At 37.5% G+C, this 21397-nt stretch overlaps 2 protein-coding genes across 2 annotated transcripts; one reads left to right on the forward strand and one right to left on the reverse strand.

Moving 5' to 3' along the window:
• The first annotated feature begins 736 nt into the window (after positions 1-736).
• On the forward strand, positions 737-9897 carry LOC129234133 (uncharacterized). The gene is made up of 4 exons (XM_054868026.1): positions 737-866; positions 6107-6407; positions 7837-8309; positions 8959-9897. The coding sequence occupies exons 2-4, from the start codon at positions 6110-6112 to the stop codon at positions 9301-9303; spliced, it is 1116 nt and encodes a 371-aa protein (XP_054724001.1). The 5' UTR covers positions 737-866; positions 6107-6109; the 3' UTR covers positions 9304-9897.
• Positions 9898-10844: 947 nt separating this feature from the next.
• LOC129234135 (tubulin alpha-1A chain-like) lies at positions 10845-20699 on the reverse strand. Its single transcript, XM_054868028.1, has 5 exons — positions 20536-20699; positions 18397-18698; positions 15558-15820; positions 13859-14123; positions 10845-12475 (listed from the first exon to the last, which is right to left on the reverse strand). Exons 1-5 carry the CDS (start codon positions 20654-20656, stop codon positions 12176-12178), a joined length of 1251 nt encoding a protein of 416 aa, XP_054724003.1. The 5' UTR covers positions 20657-20699; the 3' UTR covers positions 10845-12175.
• Between the last annotated feature and the right edge of the window lie 698 nt (positions 20700-21397).

A 21397-nucleotide genomic window follows, 5' to 3' on the forward strand; every position in this document is an offset into this window, starting at 1 on the left:
AATTGAATATATTTTTTAAGAAACATTTATTTTTAGAATTCATTATTAATGTCCTTTTTTTTTCCAGACCATTTTTGGTGGAAGAGTTTAAAAACTATTTTTCATGGGATCAGCTAGATCAGGGTTTCGCAAAATAGTCAAAACCAACCCACTGGAGGTTGATGAAGTTTTCAAAGTGGTCGATGAAGCTCTAGGGGTCGAAGAAGATGTAGCAGTAAAAATGCAAGCAAGAGCAAATTTTGGTAAAATGAACATTTTACTTCTCTTGTTAATAAATAATATTTAATTTAATAGTTAAATATTATTTACCACATTGAGTGTAGCTCCTTTTGTGCGACAGATTATAAATTTTACTCTTCTTGAAAGGTTTTTATTTTCATGAAGTTTTGCTTTTATGAGTCAAAGGACTCTTACTCGAAACCATAGATGAGCATTGCTTGAACTTCTTATGAAACCAATTTTATTTTTTAAGCTTCGTAAAAATTGGATGTATCAGCATTTAGTCAACTCTCAATTACGAGATTTTGATAGGGGATTGATGGTTAAAGTAAAATTCCTTCAGGGGTCAATGCATGAAAAAGTTCGGAAAATCCTGATCTAGACATGGAAACGCTTCTGCAACTTACACCACTAGTCTTCTGAAAATGTCAACGATGACGTCAAGTTACAAACTTCTTCTGAGACACGCCTGCTGGCGATGTTAAAATTAGCATGTACCCACAAAGAGTGAAATAGAAGGCAAGTAAAAAGAGAAAGACTACAAGCAAAAGTTTCGTCGGGATGTTCTTGTGGTTAATTTGTTGATGTTGACATAACGTTGCAGCAGGATTTCTTCTTATTTCTGCAATACACATACTTAAATATAGGTACGTTTCTCTAGCTTTCAATTTTTGCACTTGGTTCTGTAAAACTGATAAATGATGACCCAAAATCCCTAGCTGAATGATATGTAAGCAGTTAATACGAATTTGTTTCAATTTTAAGAGTAATAAGATTGATACTCAAATCAAATTCGTTGTCATTGTCAATCGAATTATAGTAATGCTGTAAGTTAAATTTATTTCTCAAAATAGCATCATATTACTTTCCGAGCTCTTTTTTTTTAATCGCCATTATTAAGCGTTGGTGGATAAAACTGGAAACGGGGTGAATTTAAGGGTAAAATTTGCGGGCGCAATCGGACACCAGGGTGACTAAATGAAAAAATAGTAATTTCGATTGCCGTTTTTTCATTTAGTCGCTCACGGTTTTTCGATCGCTACTTCAAAGAATAAATACCACAAAGTGTAAAAAGGGCATTAAGTATAGGTAAAATATTTTCCACCAAAATCAAGATGCAACTTTTGTGAATTAAGTTATTATAAATATGACTTTTACATTAATTGTAATATTTTTACTCATTACTAACTTCACAAAATTAGAAAACATATCGTTTAACACTTCAAGTGTATGAAAAAAGAATGATTTAGAAGTCATCTCTCACAATCGCCACCCGATCTCTACCTCAAAAAATAAATCAATGACCTGAAGGTGTAAAAGGGATCTTAAGTTATGTAAAATCTTTTGCACTGAAACCAAGATGCAGGATGCAGCTTTTGTGAACTAAGTTATTTAAAATATGTTATTTACATCAATTATAGCATTTTCATATGTATTACTAACTTCAGACATTAAAAAAAAAAAAAAAAAAAGATCGTTTTGATCTTTGAGTAAGTAAAAAAGTGACAATTATTTCAAAATTAGTGGCGACAAATGAAACTGCCACTACTGGCTACTGGCGAGTGAATTTTTCCAAATTTTGCTGTTGAGCACACAATTACTTTAAATGCTGAATACCATTATTATGGTGCATCTTGTTTTGTGTGAAGGTTTTTGACAATATCAATTTGTTTCAGATACCAACTTTTCTCTTGTCGTTTCATTTCGCAGAAATGAGTAAATAATTAACTCCGGAATCTTTGATTGAAGTCCTGTTAATGAATCCTTAAGTTATGCCGCATACTTCAAAGCCACACTAATCAAACTTAGGAACAATGAAAATAATTATTATAATTCTAAAAAATGAAAAAAAAAATCCTCAAAATCATTCTTGATATGATACAATAAATGTTTCTTTATTTGTTGAAAGATAGTTTTCTCAACGTTATTTATTTTTTTCATTGTAATTGAACATTTTTTTTCCCTATTACATTTGTGATATCAATTTCAGTAAACTAACGATTATCCGCGAGTCAATTAACAATAAGGAACATGTATTTTCATAGTAAATAGCAAATACCAATGGCTGTTTTTTCTTTTTACTTCCTTTTACAAAAAAGTAAGTATTGTATTCGCGAAAAAAATTTTCACTTAAAAATCGGCCTTAATTTCCATTTTTCTCAACCCTGAATGAATGTTGAATTTTTTTTTTTTTTTCGATCCAACCACACACGTGGATATATGCCTAGGAACCTACAGACACCCGAAATATCCATTTTGACGACCCCCGAGTTAATTACAACGAATTTTTCTCGTGACGTCTGTATGTACGTATGTATGTGCGTATGTATCTCACATAACTCAAAAACGCTATTAGAAAGTTGAAATTTGGTACGAAGACTCCTAGTGGGGCCTAATTGTGCACCTTTCCTTTTGGTTGCATTCGGATGTTCTTAAGGGGGTCTTTTGCCCCTTTTTGGGGGGAAATCATTGTTAATTTCGATTTAAACTCAAGTGATGTTATAATTTGTCGGACACTTGGCAATATATCGCCAGTCTTTTGGTCGCCAAGTTTTGTCGCCAACTTGGTGACAAATTTGGCGACTTTTTTTTTAATTTTAAATTTGGTTTCAATTTGGCTACTGTTGGTGATATTTAGAGAGTAAACAGTTGAATCATATTAAAATTGCCAATAATGGGGAAATGACAATAAATTGGAGTAAAAGGAAGTCATGTGATGTACACATCAGCTCGTTTTGTCGAAAAATTACAAATAAACTTTTGTTTCATTTATTTATTGTGCTTTTTTCATCTTACATGCACTTGTTCTTTATTGATGTTTGGTTCTAGTGTGCAAAAGTACAAAACATTTTTACTGTATTGTTAATTTTTTCACTGTTTCTAGAAAGTATTATGCATCAATACAGCTAAAGGTTTTGAGGAAGTACAATTTTTACTTTATTTGTCCCTCCTTTTAGACTTTTTGCGGTTTATCCGTGATTTTTATTTTCCGCGGATAATCGGGAGTTTACTGTAGTTGCTTTCACCTCTTTGGTATCTGTCCCTCGACGAACATACTTGCCTCTCTCCAGGGGTGCCCACCTAGGGGCGGTCATGGCGCAGACTGCGCCATTGAAATTTTTAGGGAAGGGGTGTTTTGAGGGGTATTTTTCACTTTTTTGGGAGGGAGGGGGGGCTCTTGCTTCTGGAGTGAGGGGTCTTTGCGATATTTAGGTGGGTGCGCCTTTGCTCTTTTAGGGGGTGGCACCCCTGCTCCCTCTACGGGGTCCTGCACAAATACTGTCATACTTTGAGAGGTGTTCGTGAAGTTGTGACAAGAAGAAAGGAGGGAGTAACAAGAAGTGCGACACCGCACATTTTTTATTGCAAAATGTTTATGAAAAATAACGTGACATGCGACAAGCGTAGGATGAGTTAGTAAACTGAATTGTGACACTTTGTGAGGTGACAAAGGGAGGAAGGGGTCAAAATTGTTGTAAAAAAGTATGACAAATCATTTATGGTCATCCCCTTTATCTGAAACACTATTTGGTCTATGAGGTCTATTGCTTTCTTTCCTGTTACTTTTTTTTTGATAAAACCTCCTTTACCTTCTTTTCCTTCTCGCTTTTATTTTCAATCGTATTCTCCTATGTATGGGAGGAACATTTATGCTCGTGTAAATATGTAATTTCGACGTTTCTCAAAATCTGAACTCTCATATTGGTCTTTTCCAGTTGTTGAAATTTCATCAATCACTTTGTAGGCAGGATCATTGAAGCTACGAAAATCGTTGATACATTTTGGAAGAAAAATCTTTCGTCTACCTCACCATGGATGGCGCTCGGCAAACTACAAAAATCAATTATTTTACACACAACTTTGCAAAATTGAAAACAATCAACGATGCTTCAGGAAAACAGTTTGTTTCTTCAATATTTGATTTTTAAAATCCAGGCTTTTTCCTTATTTTTAATCGGTTTTGAATAGAGATGGGAACGGTCGGGGGGGGGGGATTGGAAATTTTGGGCTCTTAACTGGAGTAAAAAATGGGTGATTAAGTCTAAACTCTAAGCCTCGGATTCCGGTTTTCTAAAAAAATTTCTTATAGCTCTCCTAATGCTCGTAGAAACTTCGAGCAAGCTCCATCGTATGCAAAAAATTTAAAGCTTTTGAATGACCTAAAATTCAAAAATGTGCATGAAATACCTTTCCCCCACAATGTGAGAAATGAGCTTAAATTGAGAATAAAAAAAGAACAAAATCTTTCAAGTAACCTTTTCAATAAGAGTTTTCGAAAATAAATTCTGTTGGGGTTAGCAGGAATTTTGGATAAGCGGGATTCTACTGTATACCCACTAATTTTTTTGTTATCAGTTTTGCTTCGGTATTGTATTTTGATATCTTGTCACACGATAATGAAAAAGCATTTGTAGCATCTGTTAAATCTTGAGTTCTGCCTTGAATTCAACTAAAACTGCTCTTCGGTCTCTTGGTAGTGTTGGAGTTCCTCTCAACTAATATTCTCGATGAGATTCTTAGAAAAGGATTTCCCATACCAAAAGGCAGAAGGGAAAAGATTCCTTCAAAACCTTTTACCACAGAAGGAACTTGACTATTTTTGGTTTCAGCTCAGTTACGGACTTTTTACCAGCTAATGATGAAAGATGACGTTTCACCAGAACCTCGCAATCATGACTCACTGCCTACGAAGGTACGAATAAAAGTAACGAAAAAAATGCCACGGTTGAGTGGAGAGGCATTTTAAGCGAACCACACTTCCTTTCTTCTCAGGATGCATTTTCTTCTTACCTACTTATTAAAAGCGTTGTCCAAGAAACAAGGAGGGGAACGACGGGCTTCGAATCCTTAATTGTAGACTATAAAATAAAGTGAGGCGTGTTTCTGATGTCTGGATAGCGTCTGTTCTAAACACTCCTTTGTTGTGTTGAGTTGAAAGGCTTTCAAGAACATAAACTATATAGGTAAGAAGAGATCCGAGTAATATCAAACGCTTAACCTGTTACGAATTTATATCATGGGTTTATGGCTCAGCTAGGATATTCTGTGCTTCTCAGTAAATGTTATTCCAATACCTTTAAGAAACTAAATCCATTACAGTCGCAGTTGTGGGTTTTTCTATGAACTTTTACAAAGTTTATATTTTGACTTTTCTCACAAGTTCAGCCAGAATTTATCTTCCAGTGGGCGCGTTGGCAACTTCACTCTCCCCCCCCCTTTTTAATAGATTTCAAAACGAAATCAAACAGATATTTAAAACATATAGATTTTTATGAGCACTACACATTTAGCTGAATGGTTATAAGCTCATCTCCATACGTCGAGAACTTTTTATTAGTTTTTTGTCGAAATAACTCAAGTTAGTCGAACTCATCAACCGTACCAACTATGAGCAATTACAATTCATACGTACAACCGCAACCAAGGAAACAGTACAGTTGCTCCAACTTGTTTCATGCTTAACACTTTACAACTTATGAGTCTTCGAAAATTCTGCTGTAGCCAGCTAGTTGAGACACGTACGAACAAACCAACTGATTCAGGCCCTCATCGGATAATATTTTTTGCTAGTCAAAGAAAATTTAGCAGCTTTTGAAAAATTGAGTCAAAAAACTCAATAACTAAATCTCATTGAAAACGAAAGTGTATTAGTTGGATTAGAAATTACAAACGAAAATGCACAAAGCCCGCAGGGAAAGTTTCTAATTATTAGAGAATATCTGCTAAAAGGAAATTTCGCTAGGGCGGGTTTGACTTTATTTAGCAATGTTTGTTGAGCTGATAGTGAGAGATAATACGTTTGCATTGGTGCAATTCTCAGAAAATCATAGTCGGATTTGACTCTATGGAAATGATATGCCTTTTAAACATTCCTTCCATTTATCAGGTTATGGGCGTCGGCCGCAGCAAAGAACAAACTCGCCAAGATTTGAAGTATAGAATTCAAGAGTTCAATTCCAGACTGCAACCTGCACTTATTCAATGCAACCAGGCCAAGACTACTTTCGTTACTCTGTCGGACCTATGGTCGTGTAGTCGGATGGAGGTACTTGACACGCTGCCGGCCGTTGCGCAAGAGATCGACAGACACCACCACAACGTCAACATCGCCAGCCTGACGGGAACGTCTTCAAGCATTGCTGGCGGCACCGCTGCTATCGGAGGACTCATTTTGGCACCATTCAGTGGTAAGAAGTAATTTACACGTTTTACTCTTAAATAAAACAACTGGGGAGAATGGCCCAAAGCAGGTAAATTTTCGAAAAACGCGCGAAAATTGTAGTTTTTGTATTTTAATCGCAACAATTTCGGTTTTATTTCCTAGCAGGGTTTTTAAACTTCAAAATAAAAAGTGATCTTTATTTAATATCAAACTTAAGTAACATGTGAAAAACCCGCTTTGCCCTACCATTGAGCCCAAAGCGGTTGAACTTAACTAATTGTGGTTTAGCACATTTTCCAATCAAATATGAAGTTATAAATGATTAAAATAGTTGACTAGCTACCTGCCATTATATAAAAAAATATAAAACAGTTGTACTTATCCAATTTAAAGTCAGTACATTTGTGTATAAAACATAAAAAAATAACTGAGTTAATTACTAGATTAATTAATTGCTATCATAAAAAACAACTCTTTAAAGTTATACTTATCCTATGGAAAGAGAAAATCTAAGTCAGCAGACCAGTCAAAAAATTTTAAATAACTATATGATTAAATCCTATACCCGCTTTGCCTAAAGGCTCGTTTTTTATTTCAATAATTATAACCTTAAATTAATAATTAAAAAAAACTTGTGACCGTCGTAGTTTATTGGTGGATAGTGTCAGAATAAGTTAATATTATTGACAATAAAAAAAATAAGCTGGTCTTCGACTAATCACAAGTTACAAAACTGCATTTTTTTTAATGTATCATTTTTTTTCATTTTAAGCCTGGTTGCGCCATGTCGCTTCACTGCTGCTTCGCTGGGACTGATAATAACTCGGGGGGGGGGGGGGTTCGGGTAAACTCGACATACGTATTCATTGCCGCTAACACACCATGGGGGGGAGGGGGGCATACGAAGGCCTACCCGCTTTGGTCCACTCTCCCCTATGGCTTTTCTCTCTCCTTCCTTCCTTACTGTTTGGCTTGAAATTAGCGTGAGTTGCTGCTTGGAGTGTGTAAAAAAGGGGTCGTAAAAAGGTAAATCTCACCGTGAACCATCAACAGTTTCTACATATCATGCTGTTGACCATGAACCCCATCCAGTATTTGCCGGGCCAAAAAAAAGCTCATCTCGGAAGGCTTTTGATTACGAAGATTCTTGGTGACATTTGGAATTGCGTCAAGTTTTTTTTTTTTTACTTTGTACTCCAGTTGCAAACCAAACACTCTTATGTATTTATTCTGGACTTTAGATGCCGAGTCTGAGATGTCCCTATCAAGTTCTTTTGTAAACAAACTTTCTAATTTCGTAATCAGCAAAACTTTATTTAACCAAACAAACGTAAAAGGAGCGTGGAATTGCAGAAATAATTAAGTTGGGTACAGAAAAGCGCATAATTATTGAATGGTTTACCTATCTTAACGCACTAAGAGAGTTAAATTGATTCATTACTTGGCTCTTTCAGGAGGCGTCTCCTTAGCCTTATCTGCTGGTGGCTTAGTGGGTACCGTGGCTGGTTCAGCCACTACTCTTGGTGCAAACCTAGCAGAAGTCTACCTGACCAAAGAACTCACAGAACAAGCCTCAAAGGTTTTACAAGAAGATGCCTTCTACACCAAAGCACTAAGTGACGCATTCCGCGAAGTCATCCTGCATGAGCAACAGGTGATATCCATCCTTGCTGAGCTCAACAATGAATCCTTGATGGAGGACTTAGGCAAGGTCCTACAAGTGTCGCCTGCCTGTGACGAGGAACTCGAAAGGAGGTTCCGACATCTCAAAGAAGGAGCCAACTCTCTGGATGACATCGTCACCCTCGTCAGGTGCCTATATCCGGAAGACAGAGCTTTCCTGCAGCAACTGAACAAGACGGATAATCTATTTGGAGGTGCACCTACGTTTTCGCGCACACTTTCATCCTCTTCTGATTTCTTCCAGGTAAAACATTTGATACTTTAATTTTATGATAGATTTTCGTACACACCATTTTTCCGAATGTTTTTTTGGTGTGTATGTTTGTGTGCTTTTAATACAATAATTGGAAAAATACGAACGTAGTCCATTTAGTTTAAAAAAATTGTGCTGATGTAGTGAAGGCAGGCCTGGCTCCAAGGGTAAGCAGTCGCCTAGGGCGGCAGATTTTACGGGCGGCAAATTTAGAAGTTGAAACATTAAAAAAAAAATAGCATGAATATCTGTTTCAGCGCCATAAAATTCACTGCTTCAATGCTAAAAATATAATTGTTTAGAGTGTGTACCAATGCTTGCATATGCAAACCCCAGTTATTTAACAAGAAACTCGCTTTAATTTTAAGCACTTTGCTATTATTTTTATTTTGTTAACATGTTATTATTTTATATTTTTATTATTATTATTATCCAATGGGGGCGGGGGCGGCACTTGTCCATGTCGCCTAGGGCGGCAGAACTATTAGAGCCGGCTCTGAGTGAAGGACAGAAGCAATTAATACTCCACGCCAAGTAGTTCCCTTATCGTGAAAATGTTTAATATTATTAGAATATGATTTCATTTTTTTTAAAACAATTTTCCTTCTGTTTCTCTATTTTATCTCCATTTAATTGACAGGCCATGAAAGAGCTGGCTACTCTTGGTCCCGAAACCATAAAAAAAATAAGTGGTGCTGCTTTACAAAGTACTACTGCTGAAGCGACCTGGGCAGCCACTGGTGCTCAGGTTGCCTCTTTCACCACACAAATGATTGCAGCTGGTTTGGGAGCCATTTTCGTGGCACTGGACATCTATCAGTTCATGAAAACTTCTGAGAACTATGACAAGGGTTCCAAGACGGAACTTGCTGAGCGCATGCGTATGGTGGCTGAGCAACTTGCGCTAGAAAAGCAACAAATTGAAAAATTGAGCGACTTGTACAGAAAGCAATTAAATGTGGATGTGCTGAAGGAGACATCCTGATAGTGATAAAATAATTGAATGTGTATATTTTTCTAGCATCGAAAATCACGCAATCAAATTGTTAAATCATCGAGAAAAAATTAATTTAATTGATTCGTATCCGTATCTTCAAGAACAATGTACGTCAGAAGCATGTTAAAAATACTTTTGGCATAATACAAATTTTGATATAAAGAGTTTTCATTCATCAAGAACATTTTTTACCAGTAATATATTAAAATATTTTTGATATCATAGCATGATAAGAATATTTTACGAACACGGAAAAGAGCTTCCATCCGATGTACGTATTCAGTACTTTATTCCCAAAGAACTCACTTATGAAACATAAACATTCTGAGCAAAACTCTATAATGGCGCGAATACTACGCGAATTTTCATAACGAGATGTAGACTATTTTTCGGAAATATTTACATTGCTTGAATTTGTTTGTGAATTATAACCTAAGGAAATGTGATAATAAAATTTTTGTGAAAAAGAAATTCATACACTAAAGGAAACTATGCAAATTACTTATCTGTGATATGTCATACTGTAAAACTTTTCAATACTGTTAAAAATTAATTTATTAAATGCCTATATTTTTCATCACAGTGTTGTCGAAGTGCAATTTAAAATTATGTTGTGTCTAATTATGTTATAAAAAATATGTTGTTTGTAATAGTGTGTTTACAAACACTTTTTACCCATTCAACTTAATTGTATTTTCAATCGAATTGATGTATATTAATGATTTAATCTTTACATTTTGATTAAATTAATACATGGAGAAGTATAATCCGCTGCGTGGCGTGTTGATAAGGCGCTGTAATTCAGCGTCGTGGTCCTGGGTTGTGATCCGTATGATTATGCGACATGTAAAAGATCACTAGGGTGTTCGTTTGGCCCTGAATGCCTTCAATGCGGTTTCGCATTCAAAAGAGCCCACGTGCCTCCATCTGGTGGGAAAATGGGCGTCAAAATTTTCTGTGTCGTTGACATCCGCGTTTTAATGGTGGCACATGAAAGACTGGGTGCCGTTTTGTGGGATCGCACTAGGTCTGCAAAAAGCTAAATAGCCTAACGCAGCCCCATTAGAAAAGAAAGTACAAAAGGAGGAGACTGTGTTCTTCCTACAGTTCATACGACAAACAAGGATCTTACATTAGGAATCCTTTAATTACTCTTTAAAAAAGGAATCTTTAGCCCTTTTTGTGAAACAACTGATGGCTCTAGTAAAGTGGAATTTCCCCAGTTTCATGCTCTTAGTGTAAATGCCTGTTTTTTTCTTTTTTAAATAAACTTTACTTTGTGCTCTTGAACATGTCCATATGTAGGAGTGTCTGTGAATTAACAATTAATTTTCACAAAAACTTACACCATAAATAACAAAACAAACTCTTCTTCAAATTTCTTTATTTAAAAAGGAAATAAATTTTCTGCTCTATCACTGTAATTGTTTCAAAAGTTTTCTAGCGTAAAAACATCAAAATAACATTAAGAAGTTGTAAAGCTTTATATAAGAAGAAAGTTAAATATAAAATGAAATAAATTCTAACACAAAACATAGCTCAAAATTGGTGGCATATTTCAAATAGGGTTTGTAGTACTGTTAAAGGCAATCCAAAAAGCAAAATATTTTAAAAGTAAATATTTAACGTGCTATTTATCAAGTACTACGTAAAAAGGTCTTGTAGGACATTTATATTAACTACACGACTTCTCTACATTTAAAGACTAACAATAGTTAGTCAAAAGTAGAAAACACTATTATTAAATGTAGTTTATTCAACTGTAAAAGTTCATGAAATAGTAAAAACATCACATGATAATTTGTAAATAAAATCATGTGCAAATTATCAGTGCTTGTAGAATTCAAAGGCCAGTCGTCAGCACGGTTCAGGATCAAAATCACAGTTAGAGCCTTGATATCGTATACGAAGGTTCCTACTTCGGTGTGTGGAATAGAATGTATAATTTTGATGAAGACCGATTAACATCGACATTTGCTTCAATCAGGGGCGCGCACAGTGGGGGGGGGGGACACGTGTTGGTCCGGCTCCAAGCCTGAAGAGGGCCTAATATTTTTAAAACTAGGGTTGAAATATATGAGTGAACAATATGGAGGGGGCCTGGAACAGTCATTTGTGACGGGGCCCCAAAATTTCTGTGCACGTCCCTGGTTTCAATGCATTAAAACCGTAAGTTGGGAAATATTGTTTTAGTAGACAGACATGCTACATTACAAGTACGTATTATTAAAATTTTAAACAGAAAAAACTATAGGGGGCAATTTTACTGTAACAGACGCATCAGTTGTTGCACAAAATACCTTGCAAAGACTCCAAGTATGTTAGATACGTTTCATTGTAAGAAACATGAATCACATGAAATTTATAACGCTTTTTTTTTTTTCTTTGCTCGGTAAGGGACTACTAGAGATATATCCGTTTCTGAGCAAAGAAATATTATTTCTTTTATTGCTTCTTTAAATCTTCAAAATTTAATTGAACCCGACAGAAGTAGTCCATGTTCTTCATAAAGTTCATGCAATGAAACAAGGATCTAACATTTGAAGTTTCTGTAAGATATTTCGTGCAACAATTGATGATGTCTGTTGCCGTAGAGTTGCCTTAAGCTAAATTCAATTCGGTTTAAAAAATTGTCTATTTATATAAATTGGTAAAACCAACGTTAATAAGGACAAACATTGCAACTTATTCCATGCACGTGTGTTGGTGTAATTTACAACGAAGATACTCAAAGTAAGGAACAAACTAAAGTCATTCTTATTTTTCATGTTTGAATTCGGGCATTCGGTTTAGCACACAAAGTGTATTAGACATAGACATCCCCAAAACGAAAGCGGCTGACGAGCGGAGGACAGGGCCCTCAGTACTCCTCCCCGGCCATGTCCTCTTCGCCCTCCATGGAGTCCACGCCCACTTCTTCGTAGTCTTTCTCTAGGGCGGCCAAGTCCTCCCTGGCCTCCGCGAACTCGCCCTCCTCCATGCCTTCGCCCACGTACCAGTGCACGAACGCCCTCTTGGCGTACATGAGGTCGAACTTGTGGTCGAGACGGGCCCAGGCCTCGGCGATGGCAGTGGTGTTGGACAGCATGCAGACGGCCCGCTGGACCTTGGCCAGGTCCCCGCCCGGCACCACGGTGGGGGGTTGGTAGTTGATGCCAACCTGCGGGGAACAGATATTACATTGAAAGAGCGTGATGTTTATCAAAGCAATCTTTTCTTACCATTGCCATCGACAAATACACTTATGTCCAAAATAAAGGTCACAAACACGTTGAGGAAGAGAATATTCGACTATGGACTGACCCTAGAAGTCGCCGGATCTCAATACTATTGAACATGTTTCGGCCTAAAAGGAAGAGCCCTTGCACAGAGTAATCCGTCCTCCCCCTAATACTCCCCAAGAGTTAAAAGTCGCACTTTTGGAAGAATGGGCTTTGTCGTTGCCCCCAAGCATTTATTGACACCTTCATAAACAGTATGAAAGTTCGTTGTGAAGTTTGTATAGCAGTGCACAGTGATCACACTCCATATTAGGCAGGCTTTTCCCGAGATAATGCTTTATCTCTGATTTTTAATCTAACACTTTTTGATATACCCTTTTTTCTTAATTTTCAATTAAAATCTTGTCCATGTTGTTGTGCTTCTATGTTCTTTCTTCCAATGTAATATACCTCTGCGCCAAATTTCGTGGTAATACAGTGAATAGTTTTTCAACTTTCACAGATTTTGTGTTTGTGACCTTAATTATCTATATGAGTCTATGTTTCTCTGCAACGTCATATGAATTTTTTTTTTTTGTTTGTTTATTTGTTTTTTATTACGCAGCACTATTTCTTAGTAGAAAATTCTCTAGATGCTTCTGTTTTTGGCTACCCAATTTTCGAAAAAGGTTGAGATGTATCGTGCGCAATGTTGTGTTGCGAGTAAGTTTAAAAAGGTGCAAAAGGGGGGGGGGATCTTCCAAAGCCTTCTTTGACAGTCTATGTATACATTTATACACATAAAAGCTGTTGCTCTAGTTGAAAACGAGAGTTCTAAGTTAGAAGACCATCATAATTTAGAGACTTGGAGAATTTTCCAGAACAGTTTCTGTTTCAAAATTTTCCAGAAAACCTAAATCTCTAGTTACTCCACAGCTTTAATTGAAACCCTTCTATATCGAGGTTGAGTTTAGCAATTATTAAGCTCCCTATATTGCAGGTCTCAAACTAGAAAGATGAATAGTAATTTTATTGTTCGTTTTCAAGATAGAAAACTAAAAGCTGACCGTTACCGAAAAATCAGCCAAACTTCCAGTTTATGGAGAATTGCTGCAGGAGTCAACTTCTCAAGAACTAACAATTTACTCCATTAACGGCTAGACTCACCAGTCAAGTGTAACCTCAGTTAGACATCCAAACCGTCGACTGAAGCCTTCGTCAAAGAATTCGAAGCTTCAATTGGCTGTTAGGATATGTGGCTGAGGTTTAACTCGACTAGTGAATATAGCCGTTTGAGTCATAGTGTCATCACAAATACAGGTTTCTGATGTCGAGGTTCTCACCTTAAATCCTGTGGGACACCAATCAACGAACTGTATGGTCCTTTTGGTCTTGATGGTGGCAATGGCTGCATTCACGTCTTTTGGCACAACATCTCCTCTGTACAGGAGACACACCGCCATGTACTTGCCGTGACGTGGGTCGCATTTGACCATCTGATTGGCTGGCTCGAAACAGGCGTTGGTGATTTCGGATACCGTCAACTGCTCGTGAAAAGCTTTCTCCGCAGAAATCACAGGTGCGTAAGTTGCTAATGGAAAATGGATCCTATATGGAAGGAAAGGAAAGGAAAGTTTTAAAGACATCTTGACTGTTTCGTCATTTTTTTTTTTTTTTTTCCTTTTTGATGTTGTGCCATCGACCGCCAAGGCAAGACTTTAAATGCCGTAACAAATGAAAGTTGCTGCGAGCGAGGTCGGGCAGTTCCGGAGGATGTTAAAAAACTTCCCAGCCAAAGCCGTGTAAGAGTCCTCATGGTTGTCTTCACAGGCGGCAACTTTCTACGAATAGGGTATGCAAAAACCTGTACCACGCTTTGACAAATGCTTGGAAAATCCAAGAGCAATGTCGAAAAATAGCGTAAGTATGGTAGAATTTTGTCCAATAAATTTCTTTGCTCTATCTGCACTTGTTCCTTTTTCATTTCAAAACGGTACTTACTTTAAAAACGTGCCTCGTGTAGGATTTTTTTCCCCCGGTAAAATATCATACATATTTCAACCAGTCATCGAACTGGTTTGTCATGTATTTTTGTTCCGCAACACATTTTTGCCTCATTTAAAAAAGTCCGAAGTTTTGTTCAAATAAGAAGCTCTAAAATTTAAAGGTGAAATTTTTCTTAAAAATTTCAAACTCTATCCATTTGATTTACATAATTGTCTTTAATCCAAATATTTTCAGTAGCTGACTGTTAACATTTAAAAGAAACTACTCAGTAGACTCCAGAGGTTGCACAATTCAATCTCAGATATAACTCTACATCCTCTCTGAGAAGGCAGAAGGAAAACAATCAAGGGTCAGAAATACGTATCCCCATTTCTACACGTTCATGTGTTGAACTACGTATTTCTATCGCAGTTTTATTATTGTTTCCAGCTACTTAACTTTATGCCTTAACGCTCTTATTCACCAGACAATTCGGTCCTCGATCAGACTAACAGCCGTCGAAGCCTTTTTCAACCAAGTAAAAACCTACTTTCAAGTGTTTGCCCAAGAGTCGAATAATCTGGTGAACATTAGCGTTGTTCAGGTAAATTATAATGAAAGTCTATGTTCATTCAATTTCTATTCAAGAGTCACAACTGACTTCAACTGTATTTTTATGTCGAGGTCTGCATACTAGTGCCTTGCCTCCATTATTTTATATACCGATAGATGGCAGCACCATCACCGGATCGAACAGTTAATGAGAATTTAGAACTAGTCCAAGAGCTAATAGCTACCTGGTACTAGCACCCCCAGAGGTATCGTTTCACTTGGAGGACATTGAGACCACGAGCATATTTAACGTCGCCCAGTCCCCTTTAATGACGACGGTGGGTCTTCGACCAGCGGGGATCGAACCCGAGCCCCTTCGGCCCCGAGTCCAATGCCCTACCGATCAGGCTACCACGGCCCATGTTCATTCACTCAAACTAGTTTTGATTATTGGTCATGATACCACTGTCGTAAAAGTTTTAGTTTCCAGTGAGATGCAATTACCTCGGATAGGGCACCAAGTTTGTCTGGAATTCTGTTAGATCAACGTTTAGGGCGCCGTCGAATCTAAGGGACGCGGTGATGGATGAGACAATCTGCCCGATGAGTCTGTTGAGGTTGGTGTAGGTAGGTCTTTCGATGTCGAGATTACGTCGGCAAATATCGTATATGGCTTCGTTGTCCACCATGAAGGCGCAGTCCGAGTGTTCCAGGGTGGTATGGGTGGTTAGTACGGAATTATATGGTTCCACTACTGCGGTTGAGACCTATTAAAGAAAAACAAAATCTTTGTGGTTTTTGCCAAGTTAATGGATTTTGATAAATTAAAGTTTTATTCAAATAAATAAATAAATAAAAATAAAAAAGGTCGCTGGACTAAGAAAATTAAGGAAATTCAACACAAGTAATCTGTTGTGGGGGGGAAAGATTTAAATAAATCGTTTATATTTTAGCAGGAGCAAGTAGCTAATAGTGGTGCCAGTGACTCTGTTTTTGTGGGTGTAATTTAAAAAAAAAAAAAGAACTTTAGTGTCAGTGTTTGAAATTTCTTCCCTCTCATTAACTACCTAACTGTTAGCTTTTTTTTTTTTTTTAATCAAATCTTTTTCACGCTAGCAAAAATGATTTTGAGTCTGAAACAACTTTTCATCGTTTTGTTTGCTGTAAGAAAAGAGAAATTATTGAAAAATCGAGGAACATTTACAGCTTTAGATCATGCACAACATTAAAAATTTTGGGATTGAAGCTATGTATAAAACTACAACTGCGTTATGAAGAGCGATGGAGAATAATACATAACGCACCGCACAATTAAAGGCACGGATTAATGCATGATCCAACTGATCATGCACAAGTTTGCATTTTTAGGTATAATCACTTCACATATTTTTCAAGTCTTTCTGAAAATGGTATTAAGACGTTTTTAGACCTACTTCAATGAACTTTGTTGATTTTTATACAATGGTAACAGATATGAATAGGACCAGGGAATATCAAAGTTAATCACAAAATCACATATACAAGCAAAATTCAAAATATTCGCTTAGTTAAAAAAGATATTAAAAGGCAAAACTGGCGGTTGCCACTAGCCACAGGGTGAATAATTTTAAAATCATCTCTCAATGGGTACCCAATAAATAACTTACTGACCGACCTTAAAGTGTTCAAAAAGCATTAAGAAATAGGTAAACCCTTTTCCGCCAAAATTAAAAACAACCTTTGTGAACTAGATTAGTTAAACTACATTACAAACATTAGTAAATATATATTTAGGATAACAGTTTTCAAAAAAAAGTGAAAAAAATAATCGTTTTGCATTTTGAGTAAAAACTGGTCACTATTACCAAAAGGTGGCTGCCAATGACATTTTTACTAGTGGCCACTGGGGAAGGTATAATTTCCCGTTTTCACTGTCATAAGACAGAGTAAAATGAAAGGTTTTCATTAAATAACACTAATCCAGTAGCGCTTATAGTTGGATAAATGCCGAAAAGATGCAAATCCTAGTTTCTCTTCTCCTGGCAGTTTTCCAAGTAAATGATGAAGAGCCAGCAACGAGCGTGAGGAATTCCATCTGTCTACATGCACCAACGTGAGTGATTCCTGATAACAACCGCACGTTGACCAACAGAATTCAATTTCGTATCATCTAAGAACCAGGACTAATTTTCTTTCTACAGGAGAATTCCAGGTGAATGGAAGTTGGATTCAGTTAGAAGCAAATTACGTTTTCATGCACGTACAAGACAGTAATATTTCAGTCAATTAGAATATGACTCGTGTCAAGCGAAAGTGATAGAAATGTTAGTGTTCCTAACTCCTCATACTTTTTTTTTGGTCAATTAGTGATTGCTTAATTGATTTCGGTATGTCATGGCTGATGTTCGTGTCATTTTGAGAGTGTTGTTCCTTTCTCTTTATAATGACACAGATAATTTTTTTACGGGTTTTTAGGCTTTAAGAATCATTTAGCTCAGCGGTTCCCAACCATTTTTGTGCTGAGTGCCACTCTGTCTAGAGAAAAAAGTTCTGCGCGCCAATTTCCATTTTTAAAATATACTGATGAAATATAAAAACGAGCTGATGTGTGCCTCACATGACTTCCTTTTACTCCATTTTAATGTCATTTTCCCATTATTGGCAATTTTAATGTGATTCAATAGTTTAATCTCTAAATATTAAAAACGATGGCCAAATTAAAACCAGATAAAAAAAAAATCGCCAAATTTTCCGCCAAGTTGGCGACAAAACTTGGCGACCAAAAGACTGGCGATATATCGCCAAGTGTCCGCCAAATTGTAACACCACTTAAGTTTGCATTGATATTAACAATGATTTCCCCCCAAAAAGGTGCAAAAGACCCCCTTAGGAACATCCGAAAGCAACCAAAAGGGGAGGTGCACAACTAGACCCCACTACGAGTCTATGTACCAAATTTCAACTTTCTAGGACATACCATTTTTGAGTTATGCGAGATACATACGCACATACGCACATACGCACATACGCACATACACACATACGCACATACATACAGACGTCACGAGAAAAGTCGTTGTAATTACCTCGGTGATGGTCAAAATGGATATTTCGCGTGTCTATACATTCTTAGGCACTTTTCCGCATGTGGTCGAATCGAAAAAAAAACTCAACATTCATTTGGGGGTGAGCAAAATGGAAATTAAGGGCGATTTTTGAGTGAAAATTTTTTCGCGAATACAATACTTCCTTTTTTGTAAAAGGAAGTAAAAAAGTGTGTGGGGAGGGGGACTGATTATGTGATTCTTGAACGCCTTAACTGGCCCCTTGCCAATTTTATAAGGCCTGCCGTGGTTGGACTCACCTGCGGCGCCGGGTAAATGGAGAATTCCAGCTTGGACTTTTTTCCGTAGTCGACGGACAGTCGTTCCATGAGCAGGGAGGTGAATCCAGAGCCAGTCCCTCCCCCGAAGCTGTGGAAGATGAGGAAGCCCTGTAGGCCCGTGCACTGGTCGGCCAGCTTACGAATCCGATCCAGGACCAGATCCACGATCTCCTTGCCGATGGTGTAATGGCCACGAGCGTAGTTGTTGGCAGCATCCTCCTTGCCGGTGATCAACTGTTCGGGGTGGAAGAGTTGCCGGTACGTGCCCGTGCGCACCTCGTCTGCAAACGAAGGGGAATTCCGGCATTCATTATTAAATTCTGTTGTTGTTGTTGTTACTTATGCCACTCGGGAACTCGAACCCGAGTAGCAATGCTACTCGATTTAAGGCACAGAGGTACGGCTTCCGTTTCAATCGAGCGCCTATTTCTAGGTGGAACTCCGATTTGGCTCAGACAACACGATAGATGGCAGCACCATTTACGGACAGATCGATAATTTAGAACCAGGCCAGAAGCCGATTAATTTTCTGGTCTAGCAGACCAAGAGGTATCGTTTCACTTGGAGGACATTGTGACCACGAGCATATTTATCTCCGCCCAGTCACCATTAATGACGACGGTGGATCTTCGACCAGCGAGGATCGAACTCGAGACCCTCCGGTCACAAGTCCGATGCCTTACCGATCAGGCCACCACGGCTCATTTAATTCTACAGACATTCTTTGGACAGTCGATTTCAGTGTTCGATCAGGGCGTTCGGCTTTGAGTGCATGATATGAGATTCTTTTTAAATTTTTGACAACTATAGCTTTCATACTGTTTTGAATTGCATTCAAAAGGATGCAAAATGGGCACAAAACTGTAGCATTAAATTGTACTATTGCATTTTTTGGGTAAAAATACTCTTTTAATTCTTCTCGTACATGTTCGGGGACGCCTAACGCCTAGGCGGGCACCTTGTCAGTTTGGTCGCCGGGCTCCCCTCACTCCATAAAACATATAAAACTTATACTACTGCAGTTCCGAGCCGAGTCCCCTCAAGGGCCAGGCCCCCAGTTTCTGACCAAGTTGACATCGCCTTTAGCCCTGTTCAAATGTTAACTTTAGAAGCACCGCGGCAGTCCTTTTGACTGTTCTGAGTTTACAAAACTGCTTACTACTTGTATTACTCTTTATTCCTGATGTGACTTTTTCCTATTTCATGTTGTTCTTGCGGGGGTCTGAAGTTGGCATCCTCTGCCCTTACGCTGCTGAGATCTAAACCGGTTTACCTGAAAGCGCTGTGCCAGTATTTTAACTGGTAAATAAAACTGCATTAACTTAGATTTTATTTTCACTAAGACAAACTGCCACTGGCTGATGGAATAGCAACAATTCTAGAACTCAAAGAGGATGTGCAAGATTGTAGCAGTTACATGAGAAGTAAAGTGTGGCTGCGAAAATGATAAAAAAATCACCAGGTATATAATACTAAATGATCTTCTAGTCTAATAGGTTCACTTTAGCTTGATAAAGAAAAAGGATCAATTGGAAAAAGTAATCGGTATTGGATTTGAATATTAAGGGTCTGATGGCAAATCAGAATGTGAAACTGAAGTAAGTACCAGATCCAATTTCCCTAAGCTAACCGTTAGGTGACTGTAGACAATATCACTGGAGCATCGCTTCTCTTCTTTGATGATCCAATCTTCTGGCACATCAAATTCTGCAGAGACTGGGATGACAAAACAACATGGCAGAAATTGGATTGTTTCTTGAAAAGAAATTAAGGCACCTTTACAATTGTACACATCCAAATTGCTTGTGAACTGAGATTGGGTGAGGGAAAAAAGAGAAATCAGTCTCTCACAAACGAGAAACACAATATTGCAAGAAACCGCATTACTAAAATCTGATGGTAAACGTAGAGCAATAGCATTGCCATACAGCTACAGCCGACATATTTTATTATAAAGTAATAACTGACAGGTGAGAAACACTACCAAATTTTATCTTAAAAGGTCAAATACATATTAGGCAACATATACATATTAGTTATATGTATCAAACACATATTTTGACAAAAAATTTTATATTGAACCTGTTGACATGTTAATTTTTATTAAAAACAACTCACCAACGACTGTAGGTTCAAGATCAACAAATACAGCCCGCGGAACGTGTTTTCCAGCTCCTGTCTCGCTGAAGAATGTATTGAAGGAGTCATCGCCTCCCCCCAGTGTCTTGTCGCTTGGCATCTGTCCATCCGGCTGAATACCATGTTCCAGACAGTATAATTCCCAGCATGCATTGCCGATCTGAACTCCAGCTTGACCAACATGGACACTGATGCATTCCCTCTGAAACAAGAATGGGAGTAAGAAATGAAGATAATGTCATGCAGTCAAATCCGGTTTCAGGGAAGTCTCTCGCAGCGAAAGTGTCGTTTTAGCGTAGATTTGGCAATCCCTAATTCAAATTATATAGGAACAATATCAACATTCGTAATATAGGTGGAAAAAAATTTCGTTCCTGTGAAATGATTTCACTGGTCCCTTGAATTTCGTTAAAACTGGATTTACTGTACTAAGTGTTTTAGGAAGAACGTCACGATAGTGAATTCAATTGGAAAACATTTCTCTATACATTGAAAAAATAAGTCAAAGAAATTGTTAAATTCTGTTTGTGGCCGGCTTGCATCCAGCAGATGCCATAGCAACTACAATCTTGAAATTAGGTACGAAATTACTTCGAGCTTCGAAGGTTTGCACCTCGCCAATTACAGCTTGAGTGGCAAGATACAACTTGAGTAACAGTTACAGGTTGAGTGACAAATAAGTTATTTCTTCTAGATGACCACAGTGGTGGTTGAGTTTAAATTAATTTTGGTTTAAAATGTAACTACTCTGTGAAACTCCTATTATGTTATAAAACTTTATGCTCTGTTTTATTCTATGAAATACGAGTTTATACTGTAACTGAAGAGAGCAGTAGAAATG

Source organism: Uloborus diversus, chromosome 1, assembly GCF_026930045.1.
Source record: "Uloborus diversus isolate 005 chromosome 1, Udiv.v.3.1, whole genome shotgun sequence".
Taxonomy (NCBI): domain Eukaryota; kingdom Metazoa; phylum Arthropoda; class Arachnida; order Araneae; family Uloboridae; genus Uloborus; species Uloborus diversus.